The sequence below is a fragment of the Perca flavescens genome, chromosome 17 (assembly GCF_004354835.1).
Source record: "Perca flavescens isolate YP-PL-M2 chromosome 17, PFLA_1.0, whole genome shotgun sequence".
NCBI lineage: Eukaryota > Metazoa > Chordata > Actinopteri > Perciformes > Percidae > Perca > Perca flavescens.
The window spans coordinates 19,012,708-19,033,461 of NC_041347.1; the positions used below are offsets into that span (position 1 = coordinate 19,012,708).

At 39.6% G+C, this 20,754-nt stretch overlaps 2 protein-coding genes across 2 annotated transcripts in view; both read right to left on the minus strand.

Moving 5' to 3' along the window:
- hif1an (hypoxia inducible factor 1 subunit alpha inhibitor) overlaps positions 1-9,545 on the minus strand; it is a 9,565-nt gene extending 20 nt beyond the window's left edge. The window contains exons 1-8 of the mRNA XM_028603077.1: positions 9,146-9,545; positions 6,057-6,307; positions 5,106-5,254; positions 4,838-4,983; positions 4,355-4,461; positions 2,588-2,651; positions 2,374-2,484; positions 1-2,057 (exon numbers count right to left, since the gene is read on the minus strand). The exon at positions 1-2,057 is cut by the window's left edge and continues 20 nt beyond it. Coding sequence (XP_028458878.1) covers positions 2,001-2,057; positions 2,374-2,484; positions 2,588-2,651; positions 4,355-4,461; positions 4,838-4,983; positions 5,106-5,254; positions 6,057-6,307; positions 9,146-9,325 — 1,065 coding nt within the window. The 5' untranslated portion in view covers positions 9,326-9,545 and the 3' untranslated portion in view covers positions 1-2,000. The remainder of the gene's footprint in view (positions 2,058-2,373; positions 2,485-2,587; positions 2,652-4,354; positions 4,462-4,837; positions 4,984-5,105; positions 5,255-6,056; positions 6,308-9,145) is intronic.
- Positions 9,546-14,937: 5,392 nt separating this feature from the next.
- Positions 14,938-19,690, minus strand: wnt8b (wingless-type MMTV integration site family, member 8b). The gene is made up of 6 exons (XM_028603915.1): positions 19,620-19,690; positions 18,697-18,730; positions 17,696-17,834; positions 16,905-17,030; positions 16,670-16,812; positions 14,938-15,507 (listed from the first exon to the last, which is right to left on the minus strand). Exons 1-6 carry the CDS (start codon positions 19,688-19,690, stop codon positions 14,938-14,940), a joined length of 1,083 nt encoding a protein of 360 aa, XP_028459716.1.
- Between the last annotated feature and the right edge of the window lie 1,064 nt (positions 19,691-20,754).

Sequence of the window (20,754 nt, forward strand, 5' to 3'; positions counted from 1 at the left end):
CTTTAATCATAGGAACAAGGAGAGCACATACTGTACGTTCAAAACAGAAAACAGGCATCCATCAATAAAAACATGCCTCGATTGCTATGAACCATGTCAATCCTACCTTTAAAGCTATTTAATGCCAGAGTGAAAACATTTTGACCATAAAATTAAAAAAATTCCAAATCAAGTTGTTGCAACATTTAGTGCCATGCCGCTGTTAAACAAGGCACATACAGTAAACAGGGTTAACCTAGCAATTTAAGAGAGAGATGAAACATCAGTCTCACATCAGGTATGTCATTATTTTACAGAGAAAGTATCCCTGTTCCATCATTGTGCAATTTGTAAGAAATAGATATGCACGTTATCAACAATCTAAAGGTTAATCATAACAAAACCCCTGAATGTGTATTCCTGGTAAATTTAGTGCATGGATATTCCTTTCTGAATATAGATACCCATCTACTGCTTTGTATGTTGGTTTGGCACATACAGCACAACGTGAAATTATCCTCTCTTTTTGTTCAATGTATATTTTTTACAACAGTTCAGGAGAGCACTTTAAATGTGCACATAAACTGCCATCTTGCTTTCTCTTTAAGGTCTTCAAAATATGGCTGAGTGAGTAAAAATAAGTGCATGTCTGAGGATCACTGACCAAGTACACGTTTCCAACTGAAATTAGACTTTTGTCATTTCATCCCAGATCTGCTGCGTTCAATATAGCACGTTGAATATTTGTATTGCAGCAGTATAGTGCATGGACCAGGTAACTATACAACTTCACCACTAGATGGTACATTGTGTTGCGCTGCAATGGCTGATACATAAGCTACATCCCAGCAGATGGTCCTGCTAGTTCATTCCATTGATAACATTTTTACATAAATCTATCATTTAAGCAGTTCAAGCTAACCACTTTTACAGTTTTAACCATCATATTCCTAAGAAAACATCACCGGTAATTCCTCTGAAAACCTTTCCCAAAAACAGTGGCTTACTGTATTTTATTTTATTTATTTAAGTTACCTGTATTTGCAACTAAAATTGCAGTATGTCAGTTATTTTCAGTGCCCCTCATATATTACTGGTACGCAGAATAGCACATTCAATAAAGTCAAACAAATCAAACAAGCAAGAGCATGTATAAACACAAAGCAGTATCGCTCAGGTAAACAATTTAACTGCAAGCAGTCATATACTCCTTCAGCTGAATATATGAGCCCCCTTTTTTCCCCACCCACACATATTTCATCACAGTTTTAAAATCACTGTACTTATGTTTTATTACCGTGCCTATGCTGTCTTCTTTGCAACAGAAAATTCTTGCTGCTCACTCCCCAAAACCATGTAAGTAGGCGTGGAGATAATGCAGATTATGTGGATATATTTATAGAAGACCCATAAAAAACCTGTCAACTTTAGATGTATGAACCAAAACAGTTTTAAAGCTGTATTAGTGCTAAAGATGGAGAATACAATATGATCACTCCACACTAAGGAATCAATCCATAACTGAGTTAGAACATGTATATAAGAAAGTATCTAACTGATGTGTACTGTATATGTAATACCCTTTGACTCATCCATTAGTGGTCAAAATATTGAGGTTGTCCCAAAGGTACCGATCTTACAACTTCATTTGCATGCACCCAAAAACCCACTAGCTTGAATTAAGAATGTTGAGAGAACACTGATTTACATAAATATATCTAGACTTAATCCAAATGAGGCCTTCTTTTCAAAGACGAAAGATTTTTTTAAAAAAAAGACTACTTCAAGTAGGTGGAATTCCACTGAGTTAGTCCAATGTTTCTTCTGTGATAGATGTATTTGCAATGACCATGGCACTCGGAGACAACTGAAGCAGAATGGTTTTCAGGTGGCTGCTTATTGCCGTGCAGTGATACGTATGCTTAAAAAAGCCAGAATGCGCGTTACGCATGCAGCAGTCTCACTTTCACGCGGCAAAAAGATTGCACCACAGTCCAGGTAACTCTTTTAAGAGTGGTGCTCTAACCGAGATCATGGTCATATCGCCCCTTGATCATCGTTTTCAGTAAAGGTCCAACCTACAGAAAAAACAAAAGGACTCTTGGTTAGGATAAGCTGCCCTCATAGTGTCAGACATATTACATTGTTTTACTCACTGTCCCAGACTGCATATATGTCTTTCCTTTGTACTAAATCAGGTACGCCATAAATATTCACAGTAATTAGGTTGCTGGAAGGGTCAGCATGCCCCAAGGATTTCATGTAACAAGTGACCTAAATGTGGATCTGATTTAATGTTCTAGAAAGTGACAGTGTGACATCCACATGTGACTTATGTAACTGCTGATAGGAAAGAGTTTGTGTTGTAAAGGATATAAAAACAAGTGCTTTTACCTCATGTGGGTCTCCAAGTGCTTCTCCCAGCATTTTCTCAATATTTCTCATGATGGCCACCTTCTGGTGAGCTCGCAGGGGGTACTCTATCCTCTTGGGTGTGGAGGCACCCTAACCAAGTGAGTCAAATAGGTGAGTGATCACAAAGAAACATGTAGTGGCAAAGACAACACAAATGTTAAAGGAACGGCTGTGAAGACTCAAACATGCATACTTTGTACCAGAAGTTTACAGTGATTGTCACTCCACCGTTCAACAGTGATTCAATGTGATGCCACCTGAGGAAAGACGAAAAATATAAATAACTAAATTCATCAAACTCTGGCTGTAAAAGAGCAACTTTCTGCAGTTCTTACCAGTTAAGAGTAGTTTATAAAAATAACACCAATGCCCTGCACTCACATCGGCTTTATTACTAACAAATACAACTGCATTATACTGTAGTTACTTTTGACAGCACAATGTCCACCAATTACTACTTAAACGATCAACAAGGTACAGTCAATGCTAATAAAAAAGAAAAATGTGGATGACTAATTTGCATGTTGAGAAGTTAAATCAAAGAATATCATACTGAAATTCAGAGAGCATGAACACACATCAGCTGGCAGTGCATCCAAGAAACTCAAAGCCCTGGGGCCTTATATGTGCGTATGTAATGCGTACGAACATTGCCACGCAAAATGTGGAATTTATCAACTTGTACTTACACTTAGGAATGTGTGTAAATATAAGCACAGGTCTGGCCATGCTACAGAACAGAATCTAGTGGTAGAATAGCGATACTACTATTAAAAAGCATTTAAGAGTGTCACAGTATGCATAACACAATCAACATCCATATATGTCCTGTGTTTCCTTTTATTAGAAAACACTCAACTAGTCATTTGACTAATTTTAAACAGACAAGTTGCCTAATTGGTGTCAAAACCTTTACAAGACAGCTGTGACAAATGTTTGAAATATAGTGCAATGGCTTATCTTGCGTTATGGGAAGACTTGGCAAACAATGCGCTCAAAGATCACGCTGATCTGCTTGCCGAGGGCACAGAGTGGCTTCTAAGTAGGTACAGCTTCCCCAAAAATGTACTGCTGGATTTGGGTCGTGATATTCGTGACCTTCTCCCATGCAGCATTTGTTCTTTTGTTTGTAATCCCTCCTGCACTGAGTGAATCAAACAATATTTGTTGGTTGGATTCAACCTTGTCTACCAGTACCTCCATTTCTGTGTTTATAAGTTCCTCTTCTTTGCTCTCTTTGCCATTATTGCGGTGAGGGAAAAAACACATTCAGGTGGTTGATAAAGGGATGTGTTACCATATACAGTTAATTGATTGGCTTGTGCACATCTGATAAATGGTTATTTTTTTTGTTGTTGTACCTAAGCACTAGAGATGTTCCGATACCGATACCAGTATCGGTATCGCCCCCGATACTGCCTAAAACGCTGGTATCGGTATAGGGAAGTACTGGGGTTAATGCACCGATCCAATACCACGTAATAAAGTCCTAAAGAAAATCTATGTTAAAGTAGTTTATTTATGTTCTTTTTCCGTTATAACTGACTGTCAAACTGGATAATAAAAGAAAGTTCTGTGTCGTTCATTGTTTGTGTTTGTTCATGTTTCACAAAGAGTTTAAATTAAACCAGACCGACAACAAAGACAGAAATCATATCACATCCATACAGGCATAGTAGTATGCACTTGTTAAAACATAATAAAATATGTGACACACTGGTATCGGATCGGTACTCGGTATCCGCCGATACGCAATTTCAGGTATCAGTATCAATATCGGCAAGCAAAAAGTGGTATCGGACCATCTCTACTAAGCACATACAAAATTTAATTCGCAAGACAGAATTTAGAAAATTTTCTATGCACTGTTAATAAATGAGGCCCCTGGAGATAATCATCTGATTGGAGCTAATTTTTCTACATAATGTCTCTGAAAAGGCCATACAGAAGTACTTCTTACCAATACATCGGGATGTAGAGCACATCTCCTGGGCCCACAACAGCCTCATAGCCAACAACATTTTTAAAATTGGGAAACGTCTTAAAATCAGGATGATCAAAATCAACCTATAAATAAAAAATATGGATGTATTACAAAACATGAACATACTGAACCTGCATGCATCTAACTTTATTAACTGTAAAATACATTTTGAATTCCTTCCTACTTTTTCAAATGAGCCTTGCTTTGATGTGCCAGTTTTAACAAAATGTATGTCCTTATTCAAAGTAATCTTAACACAGTAACCTTTATAACACTTTTTAAAGTGAAGACATCGTTGTATAATGTCTTTGAGGGGATTCTCTCTTTCTGAGAGATTTACTATGAATTACCTCTAGCATTATAGATTACGGCAACAGAACTAAATCACATATGTGCTAAGTTATAGGTTTTTATTATTATACCAAAGGTGAACATCTACATGCTGTATATGTGGCTTACTTGGCTCTGTCTGTCACAGGGGTGATGCACAGGGTATGGATAGAGACACTCAAACTGGTCTGGAGGGAAGAGGATGCACCTCTTATGGCCTTTGATCTGTGCAAAGAAGTTCTGCTGCTCGTCGTAATGTGCTGGTGTCACATTGCCTGTGGTAAGAGAATATTAACAGATAATGTGCTGTGTGAAAAACATTGAGGACAACATTATACAGCAGAAACTGTGAAACTGGATTCCTTTCGCAGTGGATAACTACTGCAAGAGCCCTTACCCTCCATGCCTATGAGCAACAGGTTGGATGTCAGCTGTCCCCAGTTTCTCTTGGCTTGCTGCTTGTTGATCCAGTTCCAGTTGAAACCAAGGAAGTCAACAACAATCTTCTTCCCTACCGTGTCATTCAGGGTCTGCTGCAAATATACCCTTGAAATGCATTAGAAAAGACAAATTCAAAATCTATGAGCCACCTTGTTCTACTCTCTGACGCCTGAAACAAGTGGCAACGCAGCTCTATAAATATGCTATTAATGTGTCTGCAGGATATAAGCTTGTTTACAAGGTACTTATATTTCAGCAGGCTACCTCTCTTTTAAGCCACAAAGAACACTATGACATTGAAGGAAGTGGACAGTAAAATTCAAATAGATAAGAGCCACTGTAAGCGTCAGTGAGGTGTTATTATGAAACCCACGCAACTTCTAGGCAAGACCCACCCTTCAATAGCATTCACACACTATTGGCCAGGAGTCCATGCTTATGCAAGGTAGCTAAAATAACCCGATTTGTTCTGGTCCTATCCCCTCACCAATCGACTATCCTAACCTTAACCACTCGAGGTCAATGCCTAACCCCAACCAATCGAGCTGCTTCGTAGGGCGGGACTTGCCTAGAAATTACGTGGGATCCATAATAACGCGTCAGTGAATCAAACAGCGATTTCACTTTAGTAAGTGGTGGTGTGTGTGTGTGTCACAGTAGTAATAATAATAATAGGCTTCCCCCTTGATTCTCCTGTATAGATGCTTAGTCCTTTGCACCACCACATTAGAAAAAAAACATCCTTCCCTGTGAAGCACACCTGCAGCACAGTCACATCTTTTTCTAGACACTAGCTTCAAACAGAGGAATTTGTTTAGATTGAGCATCAGACCAGGCTGGATAAATATTAACATAGCTTATATCATATTCCTGTTCCAACTCAAATATCATTCTAAATATATCTTACCTCTCCTCTCCACCTTTTTCCTCCATTAAATGCATTTTATCCACAAATTCAGAGAATTTCATTTCCATTCGTTGTGACTTGGGGACAAAGTTCTCAAAATTTGCCATTTTCTTCTCATCATAGTAGAGGAATTTGTGGTTTTCTGCAGTGTAAACAGAAAAGTCTCCATTTCCAATGTTCTCCTGCAGATATGCAATGTCCCATTTGAGAGCTGGATACACAAGGTGTGTGTCTGTTAAAACCACTGGTTCCTGAAAACAGATAAAGAAGTTTCAATACAGTAATATAACAACACTTTTTTTTTAACATACACACAGGCTGCTTTATTTACATACATATTTTTTTATATTTGTTTATTTCAAGAGAATTAGGCTATACACAAATATAACAAAATCAAATATATTTATAGAATAATGCACTATGGAATACAACTGCAATTTATAATTCAACTTTAACATCTATTGTGGTTAATGTGGTTCATAAAATAGCCTGGAATATAATGCATACATTTCCTTTAAAACTATTTTTAATTCTTTTAAAAAGACGTGTTACAGAAACATTACTGCATGTGTATCATCTTGATTGTGTAAGCGTTTTTTTTTTCTTTTTCTACCAATGGTATTTGCATTTGTCTTTATTAATAGCCTTTATATGCAAAAAGGAACATAAATCCCAAGACACGCCAGCGCAATTCATCAACAGTGCAGTTTATGGCATTTGATACACTGAGCTCCAAGGGCTACGTGACTAACTGAACGTAGACCGATGCGCGCGCTCGCGCTCGCTCTCTCTCTCTCCCTCCATGTCTCTCTCCCTCTCCCTCTATGTCTCTCTCTCTCTCTCTCTCTATGTCTCTCTTTCCGTTTTTCTCTCTCTCCCTCTCCCTCTAGAGCGAGAGCGAGGGGAGTCTGCGCTTCCGGAGTTAAAATAATGTGTTGGTTGTAAACTCGGCTTTGTGTGTCGTTTTAAATAATAAAAATGTATCTTAACATCATGATTCTGCCTAGATACGACAGGGACATAACTTATGCGTCCCAAGGGCTCCACTGTGTTTTAATATAGGTGCGTTGTTTTTGTTTTTAATCTAATACACAGCGAAATTATGGACAAGACATAGCAACAATCGCACGCGCGCGTATGTGATTGATTGGGTTGAGTTCTAGAACTAAAAGCTTAAAGTAAAACATGAAGAGGTCACTCTGCCATGATACACATAGCTTTTCTCTTTAGGGTAAACCATAAATGGGATGTAGCTATTCATTCATCTGTTGAAAATGACCTCACCAATTTCCTCATGCCAAATAAATAATATTCACTTTCAGCTTGTTTAAATAGATATTGCATAAATATGCAATACTGCAAACCATGCTCACTGTGGTGAATACAAGGCTCAATGAGGCATACATGCATGGGGTTTTGTCTTTCACTTTAATGTCAGTCAAAAGAATTAAATTGTGCACTATAACAAACCATTATTATTCTACCTCCGATTTTATTGCACTCACAACCTATTAGGTTTGTTTTTCACAGTGTTTTAAATTATGTAGAAAGTTTTGAAATCACATGGAAGGAATATTCCTTTCTTTAACAAACATGATGTTAGAACCACTCACATCAAGTGAATAGGTTTCCTCATCACAAACAAACTGATTGTGGCTTATTAATGAAAAGAATAACATGGTGTTTACAGCACCAGCAGCCCATCAATTCTGCCCTCTGTGAAATGCATTATAAGAAAACAAGCTGATTTTTCACATAACCGGAAAATGCACCAACATGCCTATTAAGCTATCAATTGATTTATACTGTAGTTGTATCACCAGTCAAAGCCCCATGAAGGGTCTTCTTTTTGCATGCTTCTTTCGGCCACCATCATGTTATATCCAAGTTTCTTGTGGCACCCCTAAAATTATCTCTCTTTCAGGTCTTAAGCCCAGAGAAAACTAAAAAATAGCATGTGTATCAGTAGCTACGAAACTTTTGAGACAAAGGTGAGCTTTAAGTAGCAATTCATTTGTAGATATTTTTTGGAACCTTTAAGGGTGGGGTGAATTGTCACTTACTTTAAAATAGATATGATAACTAATGATAACACATATCATGCACTTCTATGTAAGCCACGTACATTCTCACTCATTGCCTGCTGGGAAATACTCCAGCTGACATTGACACTGAATAAAAATAATGAGAAGCAGGATGAGGTTTGCCTCCACAAGTGAAAAAACAATACGGTCATTCCGTTGACGCCTGCTCATCAGGTTTCTGGAAGACAAAAAAGCTTGTCCACTGCTTCCGAAGACAAATACCACTCAGAAATGTAAATATGTCACCCATGCAGTAGGTTAGTACTGCCTCAATCGCAGTACCTTTACAGTAGAGCCAGCATTTCAGTTGGATTATAAACTTACAGCTGTTTCAGCAAAAAGGTGAAGGGGGAAATCCACAATAATCACAGAGTAGAAAAACTGCTGCTGACTGCTCCTTATGGGTTATGTTGCTTTTCTGAGTAAGCCACAATATCAGCAGGTGTTTCCAACCAGATGTCAAAGGCAAACTACCTGATGGGACATCGCTGATTGGATTACCCTTAAACATAAATCCCTTCAGTTTTATTATGCTGTCATTCCCAAAACTACAATGATAGCAAGCAAAGTCACACTTATACAAAACATTTACAAGTAAGCTGCTTATTATATTATTTATCTGTATATTATATAGTACAGATAATCAAATGTAAAAAAAAAAAATTCAAATGCAAATTACAAATTGAGCTAGTTGCCTTCTATAATTAGGCTACATTTATTTTATAAATTTCCCTGGGATGACTTAACGTTACGATGAAATCCTTCACTCAAAACCAGGCTAAGAAATAAACCTTAACAACATAATTTACAGTTCACTTTCACTGCCTCTCTATAACTATACGTTAATAAGATGATGAACACTAATGACTGTTTTTGACCAATAAAGTGTTATCAAAACAGGGCTTGTGGTGCAGGTCTTACGTTGTTGCTATGAAAAGGTCTGACATTTCTTCGGGCAGGGGAAGGTATGTTTAACGTTAAAGTTTCAGCAAGCGAACGGTTTACCTCGTTGCTTATTAACATCTCTGCTCTGGGGTCCGTATGAGACAGTCTCGGAATGGGCTTGGTTGGGAAAGAATATTTTCGGAGCTGAGACTCATCCCAGTCCCAGTTCGGGACGCCAGTAAAAGCAGCGCCGCCTTCGTTTGCCGACGGATCAGCCTCCACAACGGTCGCCGATGCCATGGTCGACAACTAGCGCGGATTGGCTGTCTCCGTCCTCCTTACAGTGAAACAACCAGACACTGGCTTTTCTTCCGGACTCTCCCTGCTGGGCTAAAGAGTTAGCCGCAGGACTAATGGACCTTATCATACAGGTTTCCCCATTAACAGCGATGTACCTTCCTGCAGGAGCCCCTGTCTCGGCTCTGTTCCGTGTGTAGGCTGTGTTTACAGCCAGAAAACAAACGACACAAAGGGAAGGGGAAGAGAAGGGAAACATTTCGATAGTTGTATGCCCAGAATGTTGCACAGCGACACCTAGTGCGTTGGGTGACTAGAACGCTCATACTATGATAATTTGCCTCAACCACTAGATGGCGCTATTGTACTTCTTCTTATTCTTCTTTCTCGCAGTTTTTCAGAAAAAACATGGTCAGACACCATCATAACTCATACATTTAAAGTCACGTCAGTCTTTAAATCTGAGCTAGCAGTCTTTTAGTATATTTTCTCAAGTAAAAATAAATCAATAGGCCTATGTGTACTTTACTTGAATATTTAACCTTCAGTCATTCAGCTACTACACTACATTTCAGAGGGAAATATTGTACTTTTTATCCCACTACATTTATTTTACATCAATAGACTTTGCAGATAAAGATTTTATTTTATACAAAACATATGATCATCTTATAAAATATAAGGTATTGTTAGAGAGTAGAATGCCCAGCAGTAGCCTATATTATGTAGTTGAAATCGGCTCCAATTCGCAACATTAAAATGCCGCTGGCATGTCTGCATCAATGATGACAATATAATATAACACACATAACAGTATAATACACATAATACTACATCATAGGTACTTTTACTTTTGATACTTTAGTTAGCTGATAATGCTTTTTTTAATTTTACAATGTAACATTTTGAATGCAGGCCTTTTACTTGTACCAGAGTATTTTACACAGTGGTATAGGTATTACTTGTTTTACTTAAGTATTGATTGAGGAAGTATAGGAAGTACTCTAAGCTTTTAAGTAACAGTTTAGAGTAGCCTACTTCCTCGACAACATGCCACTTTGGTCCCTGGTTGATCTCACAGCACTGCAGTTCCACCACTGCCTTTAGATGACAAGACATCCCTTATGGCATATTCAACACTGCTGTTTTTTCTCCATCTAGAAATCAGAGTAATTGGCAGGGGAATACAGTACATGCTTATTTCAAAGTCAGAATGACTAAAAAAATAAAACCATCTACAGCTCTAGGGAACATTACATTGCACTCTGAATGAGCATACACTGCATGCAGGGGTTAAAATTATATCAGATGATTCACTCAATTATTGTACTTATTTTGCACTTCACTTAAGTATTTCTATCCTATGGACTTTTTACTTCTACTTCACTACATTATTTAGGGACATTCTGTATGTTCACTACATTTCACAGCTAAAGTGACAAGTTACTTTTAAAGCATTGTCTTACATTAAACTACCCAAAAATATATAAAGCTGTTGAAATCAGTTCCACCATGCCCAACTATAACATTAAAGTACAACAATATAATAGTATAACACTGTGAGGGGTCATTCTGTACTTTACTTTTGACGCTGCATTGTGCTGATAATACGCTTGTAATTTTACTTAAGTAAACAATCTAAATACATTTTTCCACCAGTGCTTGTTTGAATGATGCACTGTACAGTAGGTAGCAAAATGCAGAGTAATGTAATTAAAAGAGTTTTTTCATCAGACAGGTTAATAAGGTGCACCCGCTTTCTTTGTCTCTCCCTCTCGCTATGACAAGATATGGTAATGAAAAAACTGAGCAAACACTTTTGAAATCCAGAGACAATATTTAACTAGGTCATCGTTGCCTCAGCATCACTGTATTGATCACTGGGCGATCACTCTTCAAGAGATAGCAGTGCACGCTGTACCTTGCACACTGGACTGATCAGCTGATGGAGTCTAGCCCTGTTTTGTCAATGTCCTACTGTTGAAATCAAGTACATCTTATCACTTAGATCAAGTACATCTTATCACTTAGATCATTGTCACTCTGGGTTTTTAACCTTTGTGTGAACAGTTTTTAAAGCCACAGACAGGCAGAATTGGATCTCAAAAGCATTTCATGACATTTTTGTAAAACCTGATACATTTTTCCACTGCAGGGACTAGTTTGGGACTCCCTGGTGGGTTCCCATGCTCTGTTTCCTGTGCAGATCAGTGAGCTGAGCTGAGCTGATCTCCCTGATGCTCCCCTCTCCCCATTCTTTGCAGATAGAGCCAGGAGATTGACCACCCTGGTGAGCCTCAAGAAGCTTGCATCTCAATCCTGCTGATAGCAACAAACACATACACCACTGCAGCAGATTGGCTGCTGTCAAAACAAAGACTCTCTTGAGGAGCTACTGCTACAATGAAACAGTGAACAGCATCTGATGTTTCTTGAGCTTATAGCTAACAAATCGTCACAAAGATACAACACAGGTAACTACAGATGTCACCGAGTTTTGGTTAAGGCTTTCTCTCACATTCATACTGATCCTTGCCCCTCTAGGTGTTGTAGGTCCAGAATCCCTAACCCGTAAATCCTATTAGTCAAGGATTCTCTGAAGCATTATAAGTCGTTTTCCCGTCTTTCATTGATCGCATTATCACTTGCTACCTGAGATAAATCTGCTCTTATATTATTTATCTGTCACAGTGGTATGTTGCAGAGCCACACAAGTAATTTAAACATAAAAACTTAATTCCACCGCTAACCAAAACTCAAAATTTGATAATTGTTTTTTATTCTGCCAATACTATATAGTAGAAAAACATGTACACATTTCTAACAACAATCTCTGGTGTTCCCACAGAAGTTTAAATTGATTATTCAAGCGCTGTGAGAAAGCATCTGCTTTAAACCACACTCTTCCTCTGTGGTGTCTCCGCCACCTCGGGCTCATGTGTTATGCCAAATTGGACATGGCAGGGCCAGCTCGAGAGACGGAAGTTTAGACCCCACGGTCGGAGGTCGTGTCACTCTCTGGGAAGTTATGTGTCATGACTGATATTATGTGCTGTTTCACATGCCGTGATTTATTATTCAGTTCACCTCCCTTCCCTTTTTTTTGCATTTGTGTGGTTGTTTATTTGAGGGAATACAATTGACATATACTGCTGATGATGTAGACATGTTGTTTTTTTTTGTATGTCTGCAATTCAGGTTTTTGCTTCAAACTGTGGCCTCTAGTTGTTCATGTGAATCTCATAGGCCACCTTTAGGAGTCCATTATGAACCCACCCGTGATTAAAGAAATGTAGCAGTGGCAACTCTGTACAATATAAACATCAACTCTTTAAAGCTGAGATGTTTTGCTTCTCTTAGTTGAACCTGCAGTCCAGCACCTGATGTTAGGACTCCAGGTTAAGCACAGTATTATCTTCATATACTACTAGAGCAATGCCCTCTCTTTCATCTCCCCTTTGCTGATGCACAACTGATCTTGACTGAAGAAGGGCAAACAGTGTTCCAGGTGTGTCTAACTGCTGTCTTACTCTAAAACAGCCAAACGTGTTTTTCTGTCTGACTTTCCCACACATTAACTGACTGCTGTGTCAGCAGGCGTTTCTTTGTGTGATATATTTTTTACATGTAGGTATACGTCTGCAATTTTCTGCTGATAGTGAGCCAATGCACGACAGCATGACTCCCATACTAAACCCAAGAAAAAGTCTAAAGAAGAATCAATGCACTCCGAGTTTAAAGTGGCTTTGTTAAAATGCATGTCCTAATTATAATTTTGCATTATCTTTAAAAAATCCTGTGAAGTAACATGTTTGATGTGCCCCTGTTGTACTCGCTATCACAGTAAATTGCAGAACTTCCCCAGAGCCGTGGGGCAAAAGCTTGGTAGGCTGTTTTTTTTGTTTTGTTGCTGAGAGGGTTCTGCTGCATGCTAGGCAGAGCAATCCAGGCAGTCCACAGGGGTCACCAGAAGAGGGAGGAGTTTTGATTATGATCATTATTTGGTAAATAAGAGGTCAACAAGGTGTTTCCTTGACACTTTATTCAGTAAAAGGAGGAAGGTGCAGAAATGAACGCCCCCTTCTCAATGGGACCTCTAATCTCTTCTTTCATATCCCATCTCGTCTGAAGGGTTTCGGCTTCGGCTGCCATGTGCTAGTCTGCCTGGGCCTGGCACTTCTTACTTGCAGGTGGGGTGAGTATCCTGGCAAGCATGTGTTTATAAAACCCACTTGTTTGGGCACAATACTTGAACTAACTTCTTTTGAGAGAACAGTGTGAATCTGTGCAAAGCCTTTTCCCAAAGTCCTTTAGAAGGCGACAGCCCATTGAGAGTAGAGAAGAAGGGATTACCTTCCTCGACAGTGGTGCATTTCCGAGAGAGCTGATTAGCTCTGCATTCATTGTTAAATCGAGCAAAGGAAGGCCCTAGAGGAGTGAAAGGATCCAAATAGGTGGGCCCAGAAATAAAACAGCCGCAGGAAGCCCTGCACAGGCAACCCAAAGTTTTCCCAACATTTCTTTCCCCCACTCCTAAAGAGGTGCGGCGTGAAAAAGAAGATTAGCATACAAAATTAGAGGCGGGATGATTTTTTTAAGGGCAACTTGCCTCATGCCCTCCACCCCCACTGCCCTACTCTGTCTGGACAAAGTTAATTAAACTAGTATTAAACAGTAAAGAAACTTCCAAGCGCTTGGGAGTTAGAGGGCTCTTTGAGGATTACCATGATGAGGGGGAGAATGGGGAGGTATTTGTTGAGGCGAAATTGAGAAAGGCGTGATGGAACGAAGAGTACGCTGGAAAGTTATATATTCTTGTTGGTGTGCCCCAGAGTATCCTAACCCCAATGTGAACAATGTGAAGGGGAAGGTTGTGTTTACTGCAAACCCTCAGGTATCACTGACACAAGGAATAAAGAAGGATGAACACTTTCTTCAAGCTCAATGATATATAAGATTGAGGGATTTATTATTCTTTCAATACATGGCAACTAACAATAAAGAACAACTAAGAGAGGCTGTGCAATAAATTAACAATGTACAGTACAAAGTGCTTCATTTTATATACAATTAAATACATCAAGAGGGCAGCATAGAAAGGGCGAGCCATGATGGGAAAGCAGACTGTCCCCAAAAATGTCAAATATTTCCAAATAAATTCAAAGCTTGGCAGTGATGGTTGAAATAGACATGAAGATTACTGCTATAGGCTGACAGTCTTAAGTATTCATGGGAACCGACGGGTTCAAAAACTAATAATTTGTAAAATAATGTTTCCCGAAGATTTATGCTTATGTATGAAAATAAATAAATCAGAATTTTGAAGCCGGAGAAATACTCCTCAAATGCCCAGTGACTTTTCAAAATGGTGTAAAAAGTATAAAAATATATTTTAAATACATTTATACCAAAAATTCTACAAAGTTGTAAACTTCTCTATCATGTGCCTTTGTGCACATTCCACTGTCTTTTACATCTTTAATACAAAATAGACAATGTATTTTTGCTAAGCGTTTATCCAAAACACTATCTGAACATGCACAGAGAGTTTGGGTGTTGACAGGAGCTGCGGTGGTACAAATATGATGACAGCAGGGGAGAAGTGATGAAGATGCTCAGTGCTTCTTCCTCAGTCTGAGGTTCTTCCGGCGGCTACTGGCACTCTCATTCCTTACCCTCTGACCTCCTTTCTTGACACAAAAGTACTTGGTCACTGTCTTCCTGCACTGCTCACACTTCACCGCGCAGCACCAGTGGAATTTACAATTACAGCTCGACACCATCTCAGCTTTGCGCTCCTCCACAGCCAGCCCACACTCTCCGCAAAGCCTCTTGCAGCTCCGTTTCTCCCATTTGCTCAAGTTCTTGCCCTTCTTGAGGCACTCGCGGCCCTCTGTGCCCGGCAAGCCCAGAGTGCGGTTTTCCAGGCAGTAATCGGGGGAGTCTTCGAGGTGAACCAGCTCCTTACGAGAGATGGAGCTAAAGGTCTCGGCGATGGCCCCCCGGCTGGCCGCGCTGTTACCCGCACCTCGGAGAAGATCCACCTTCAAAGCCCTGTGGTACTTTTCCTTTAAGTAATTGCCCACCTCCCTGAACTCTGGCAGCTGCAGCCAGCAAGTCTGAGTGGTGCAGCTTCCGGATACCCCGTGGCACTTACATGTCCTCTGCATAGTCCCCTTCACAGCCTGGAGACACAGAAAGAAATTCTTATTATTGTAAAATGTATTCATAGTGTGTTAAAGAATGTTAGTTTCATATGAAAAACAAGTGTCAAAACATGTCTATGTAAGTATATGTGTGTGTAAAAGACAGGATGTCCAGTGTCTCTTGATTGATGTGTTGTCAAATTAACTGATTGTATTCTCAAAGTTTAAAAAGGGATGAATATACTGAAAGGAAGAAATGATAGCTTCAAGGTCCATAGCTGAGTTCCTTTGTCCTCCTCAGTGTTTCCTGACTTTACCCCGACACAAAACAGCTGTCCGTTGAAAAGGGGACCTTTTCTTTTCGCAAGGAGGGGATGAACTTTCTGTTGAGGTGAGGCTGAATCAAAGTTTCACATTGAGTCCTATTGTCCCCCCAGAAGAAATAGGCGTATTTATTTAGCATGTTCATTATCAACATGTTTTCTAGTGTGAGAAGACCCAATGGAGTGTCCCATTGAGTGGAGAAATGAAAAAGGAGTTTTTTTCTCTCTTTCTATCCCCATTTTTTTTCTGTTACAATGATGCTCCAGGTGCCATGGGGATCCTAGGGCCCGACAGGGGGGAGCAAAGGCACCGTAAACAAAGAGCACTTCAGCTGCGCGCCTGTGGTCCCCTCAGACTCCCTTGGGTCCAAACAAAGACCAACATAAATGTGGGATCCTTATTGCAAGAATAAAACTAAACACTTATTTTAAAAAGCAGCATAATACAGAATGCTGTGCAATGTCTGGCTCCCCAGGATCTCTAATTAAGCTTGCACCAGTGATCCTGAGATTCTCGAGTTGAGGTATTGTCATAAGGGGCATTCAGCAGTGGTAAATAGGCCCTTCTGGTACACCGAACACACTGTTATTATTGGGGACGAGTGGCACCTCACTTATAGCGATGTGAAAGGGATGCTTGGGTGGCACACTCAGCGTAATTCTGAGCAGGAAAAAAATATTCAAAAGATGCTTTAGACTGGGCAATCAGTTGGAGGGCCAGGAGAGATTCCTAAAATTTCAAGCAAGCCACTACCCAGTTTAAATACTGTATGGTTCAAATCAAGGCATTAACATCACATACTTGTGCTTCATCTTATACCAAGGGCTCATCTCTCATTGCCAGGTGGATGTGAGTGAATTAAGAGCACCTACTGTACCTTGCGCCCAGCCTCGTTATTGTGGAGATTCATGGCTGCCCGTGCGTCCTGCCCAGTCTCCAACGCATCAACAAACTGTTTGGAGATGGCCTCGCCAAAGCCAACATTGTCACTGCATCCGCCCCAGAGCCAACCATGACCACCTTGGAGAATGACAAAGATTGAATTTAAAAATAACCTGTGCTGTTTGATTTAAAAGTGGGTATTTATGTACACGTTTGTGTATTTCTCTGACCTCGTTGTCCGTTCCTGCTGTCATCACAGCCACAGTTGTCAAAGTCTCCGAGACTGCAGTTCCTGGTTAAAGTGTACATGACTCCGGCGGAGCTGATGGCATGAACGAACGCTGTCTCCCGATTTGCTGTCAGCAGAGAGACTCATTAACGAGGTTGTCTCATCACACAGATCCCTCATTGTAGGTTAGGAATCTTATACTTTCTATGACAATCTCTTAATAAGTTCAATTACCTGCATCTCATTTTACATATGTTGTCCTATTTTTAATTTGTAAAACGGCTTGAAAAAAATAGTGACTTTAGTCACTAGTTTAGAAATTAGTCGACATCCTATATTCTGTTCAGGACCATAAACCAGTCTTACTGGTATCTACATTTCTAAACTGTGCCTAATTGAGGTGGATTTCGTATTGCCAAACACATTTGACTCTTTGTCTAGTGAATCTCAGCATATTGCTTTCATAAGATGCAAATAGAGGCAGTGTTTCTGGGGTATATTGGGAAATGGATTAGTGTGTTTGTTTTGCCTCTAGCGACCGTGCCCACTGTAACCATCTGAAAGGGTGATAAATGTTTGGACTAAGCAAACATCGCTATTTCACCAAGGGAAAAAAAAAACTCCCCTCTAACACAGAATCTTGAAACAGAAGCACACAATTTCAAAAAACACTTTTGAAACATCTTTGGAAACCCATTAGCCACATTTCCCATTTAGAAGTGGCAATTCTCTCTCTCAGCCTAGCTGCAGTGCTGAGATGTTTGAGCTGGTGTCTGGGAACTCTGGACTTACCGCTGCGCAGGCTGCTGTGTGTGGACAGCTGCAGGGCTCTCTCGGGGCAGTTCCAGCGGTCCCATGCAAACTGATACTTGCACTCCTCTATGCCACTCTGAGCTCCTGCTGCCACACTGCTGGAGTAGATCAGGTACGCCTGCAACAGCAGAGAAAGGGGCAATATTAAACCCATAGAATAACTCACAGACACCCCACATCATGCAACAATGACAACATGATTCGAGAAGTTGAGAGGGTTCTGAAGCATCTGGCATGATTTGATACAAAGATACACCATAACAATTATCATCGTCTTCAAGGAGGACTTACCTGATGCAAAAAATGTAAGAAAAATCAAATGTTATATCTGCAAGAAAACTAGGAATGGTGATGTAAACCAGTCTTAGTCACTTTTACATTTATATCTTCCTACTGGTGTCAAATATTTACTCTTCAATGTGTCTTGCCACTTTTCTTTCTCAAGAATTGCAAAAGTGCAAAACATATCAACAAGTCCTTAATGTTTTGGAGATTGAGAGTATGCTCATTGTCTGTTTAATGACACAAACAATGTGAACTGATTCAAACATTATTCTACTTTTTCTAACTCTATCAGCCGCAGTGAATACGCTTGTCTCTGCGGCTTCTTCACACTGTGTGAACGATAATATAACTAATATGTCTCAAGTGGCCTTTGGGGAGATGGAGTGCCACCTCTTTCACAGGGGCCTGGCTCACTAATGATGACCACCCACTACAGCAATGCCTTCCCTCGTCCCTTAAAACATTCAACCCGCAGATATGCAGAGCCTCTGAATAAGGTCAAGTGTACGGAGGTGGGGGGGCCACAAAGGGCCTAGAATATCACTGATATATCATTAGTGCCATCGCTGCAAACATACAGGTACAAGAGCTTGTCCGTAATCTTGAGTTCAGATATCACAGTACAACAAAGAAATGTCTCCTTCTCTCTTTTGGGAAAAGGACAGGGAGAACAGATCAAAAGAAAGTTGGCTTACCTTGGGTCCAGTCATCAAGAAGTTATTCACTGACCTGGAAAAGGAGACAGCTTATTCACTCAGGGAAGCTCAGTGTCCTTCACAAATTCCTCTGATAACATCTCTCATTAGTGCATTTTGTAACACTCGTGGGCATCCAAACCTCAGTGAACAATACTGCTGAAATATTTGTTTTTAAAGTTTCTAGAAATGTAAGAACTGAAGACAATAACTATGTTATTAACACTTGATTACTTGAAATTTGGGGTTGCCAGGTTGTGAAAAATTCCATTAACTCTATTTGAAAAATAATGCAGTTATAAACGTTGAAAATCCATTCATAATGCTCATCGGTTTGTCATTTTTTTAATAAGCCATCAAGTCTGCCGTTATAAATGTTAATAAGTCATTAATACATGGCTTTAACTTATTAAGTCTGCCATTTTTAGTGTTGAAACATTAATAAATGGATCTTGGTCTGCAGCTCTTTTCTAGAAGTAAGCAGTCAGATGGTAGAGGTGAGTTTTCACAGCAACCCAAAAGTTGTTGTTACTTATGGCTTACTGATCTATAAAGCATTAGTAAATGATTTATTCACCATTAATAAAACCATTAATTACAACTTACAAGTCCTTTATAGAAGGTGCCTTATAAAAAAGTGGAAGCCTACTGGTGAAATAAATGCAAACAAATCCAGAAAGTCCCTAATTTAGGTTTCCTTATTTCCAATTGCCCAATTGTTCAATTAAGTGATTGTATGGGTCATGTTATGAGTTTTGAATAATACTATTTTATATACAGCATTCAAACTATTTTATACTGACAAAATGAAATGCTTGTGTTGCATACTGCGACACTTGCCACAAATTAACTGTTTGGAGATGAACATCAGGACACAAAACTAATCTTCAAAAAAGTGATATTTCACACTAAATTAAACTCACCAGCAGCAGTACGACCTCATGTGAGCCAGGAGAATGAAAATGTAATAGAAAACCTCCAAATGCATGAACATCCTGACAGGTGAGGGGGGTGGCGGTGACTCTGATCCAAAGCCTGCGGACAGTCTAACGATGGAGAGGTGACTGAGCTACCAGCACATGAAACTTCACCAGGGCTTCCGAGATTCAAGGAGGGCGCTCTGAAATGGAGCTGCTCTTTGCCCAACAAGAGATTATCTGCTTAATTAAAGATTTTCCCCCTTCTTACTCTCTTGGCCAATCAGAAGTATTGCACCAAGGAGAGACTGAAATAATCAAAAAGGCACCCTGGGCCTTCAGGGCTGGGCAACGGTAGGTTCCCTGCCTCCATTCAAGAGCAAATGAAGATCTGTTTAATCCTATAGCAAAAGTGTAACACTGATCCCTTGAATTTCTGCTCAGAGAATAAAGTTTATTTAAGATATCTAACACGCATCTGATTGTCAGGGATTAGTGGAAGAGTCCTCTGGATAACGAATTGTTAGTTTGATAGCTCTACAAATAGTGTTTGTTCTCGAGGAAGTCATTCGTGATTTAACAAAAGGTGTGATTCAATCAATGTTTATTATCACCCTGAAAGACAAGGACTATTAGCCTACTCACACGGAAGACGACTCAAAAGTAGCCTACCATCTTAACCATTTGATTTGGATCACTTGATCTGCGCATTACGGTCACAGAATTGGATGTCACGATACTTCGTTATTATTTAGGACACCTGCAAATAAGAAAATGCCAAACCTTTTGTCTAATTTTCTGTTCCATACACTGTGTGATTTGAAAAAGTCGCTGATACACTTGTCTAAGGTCATAATAAGGAATCAATCGTCACGTTAATATATGTTTCGTTAGAAATAAGAGTGTTATATTCACTTCATTGAGACTTGACCTATTGGAGGTTTTCACATAGGCCTAGTAGCCTAGTTTATTTTCACGTTTTCCTGCAGTTTCAATCATGACTTTCATTTATTAAGATGGCAAATATAAATTCTCCGTGTGTTGATCCCCCCCAACAAAGGTGGATTGAACAGAGTGACGGCCTAGCCATTGATCACATATGGGACATTTGCATCACTAATCCAGACGGTCCCTACTGCAC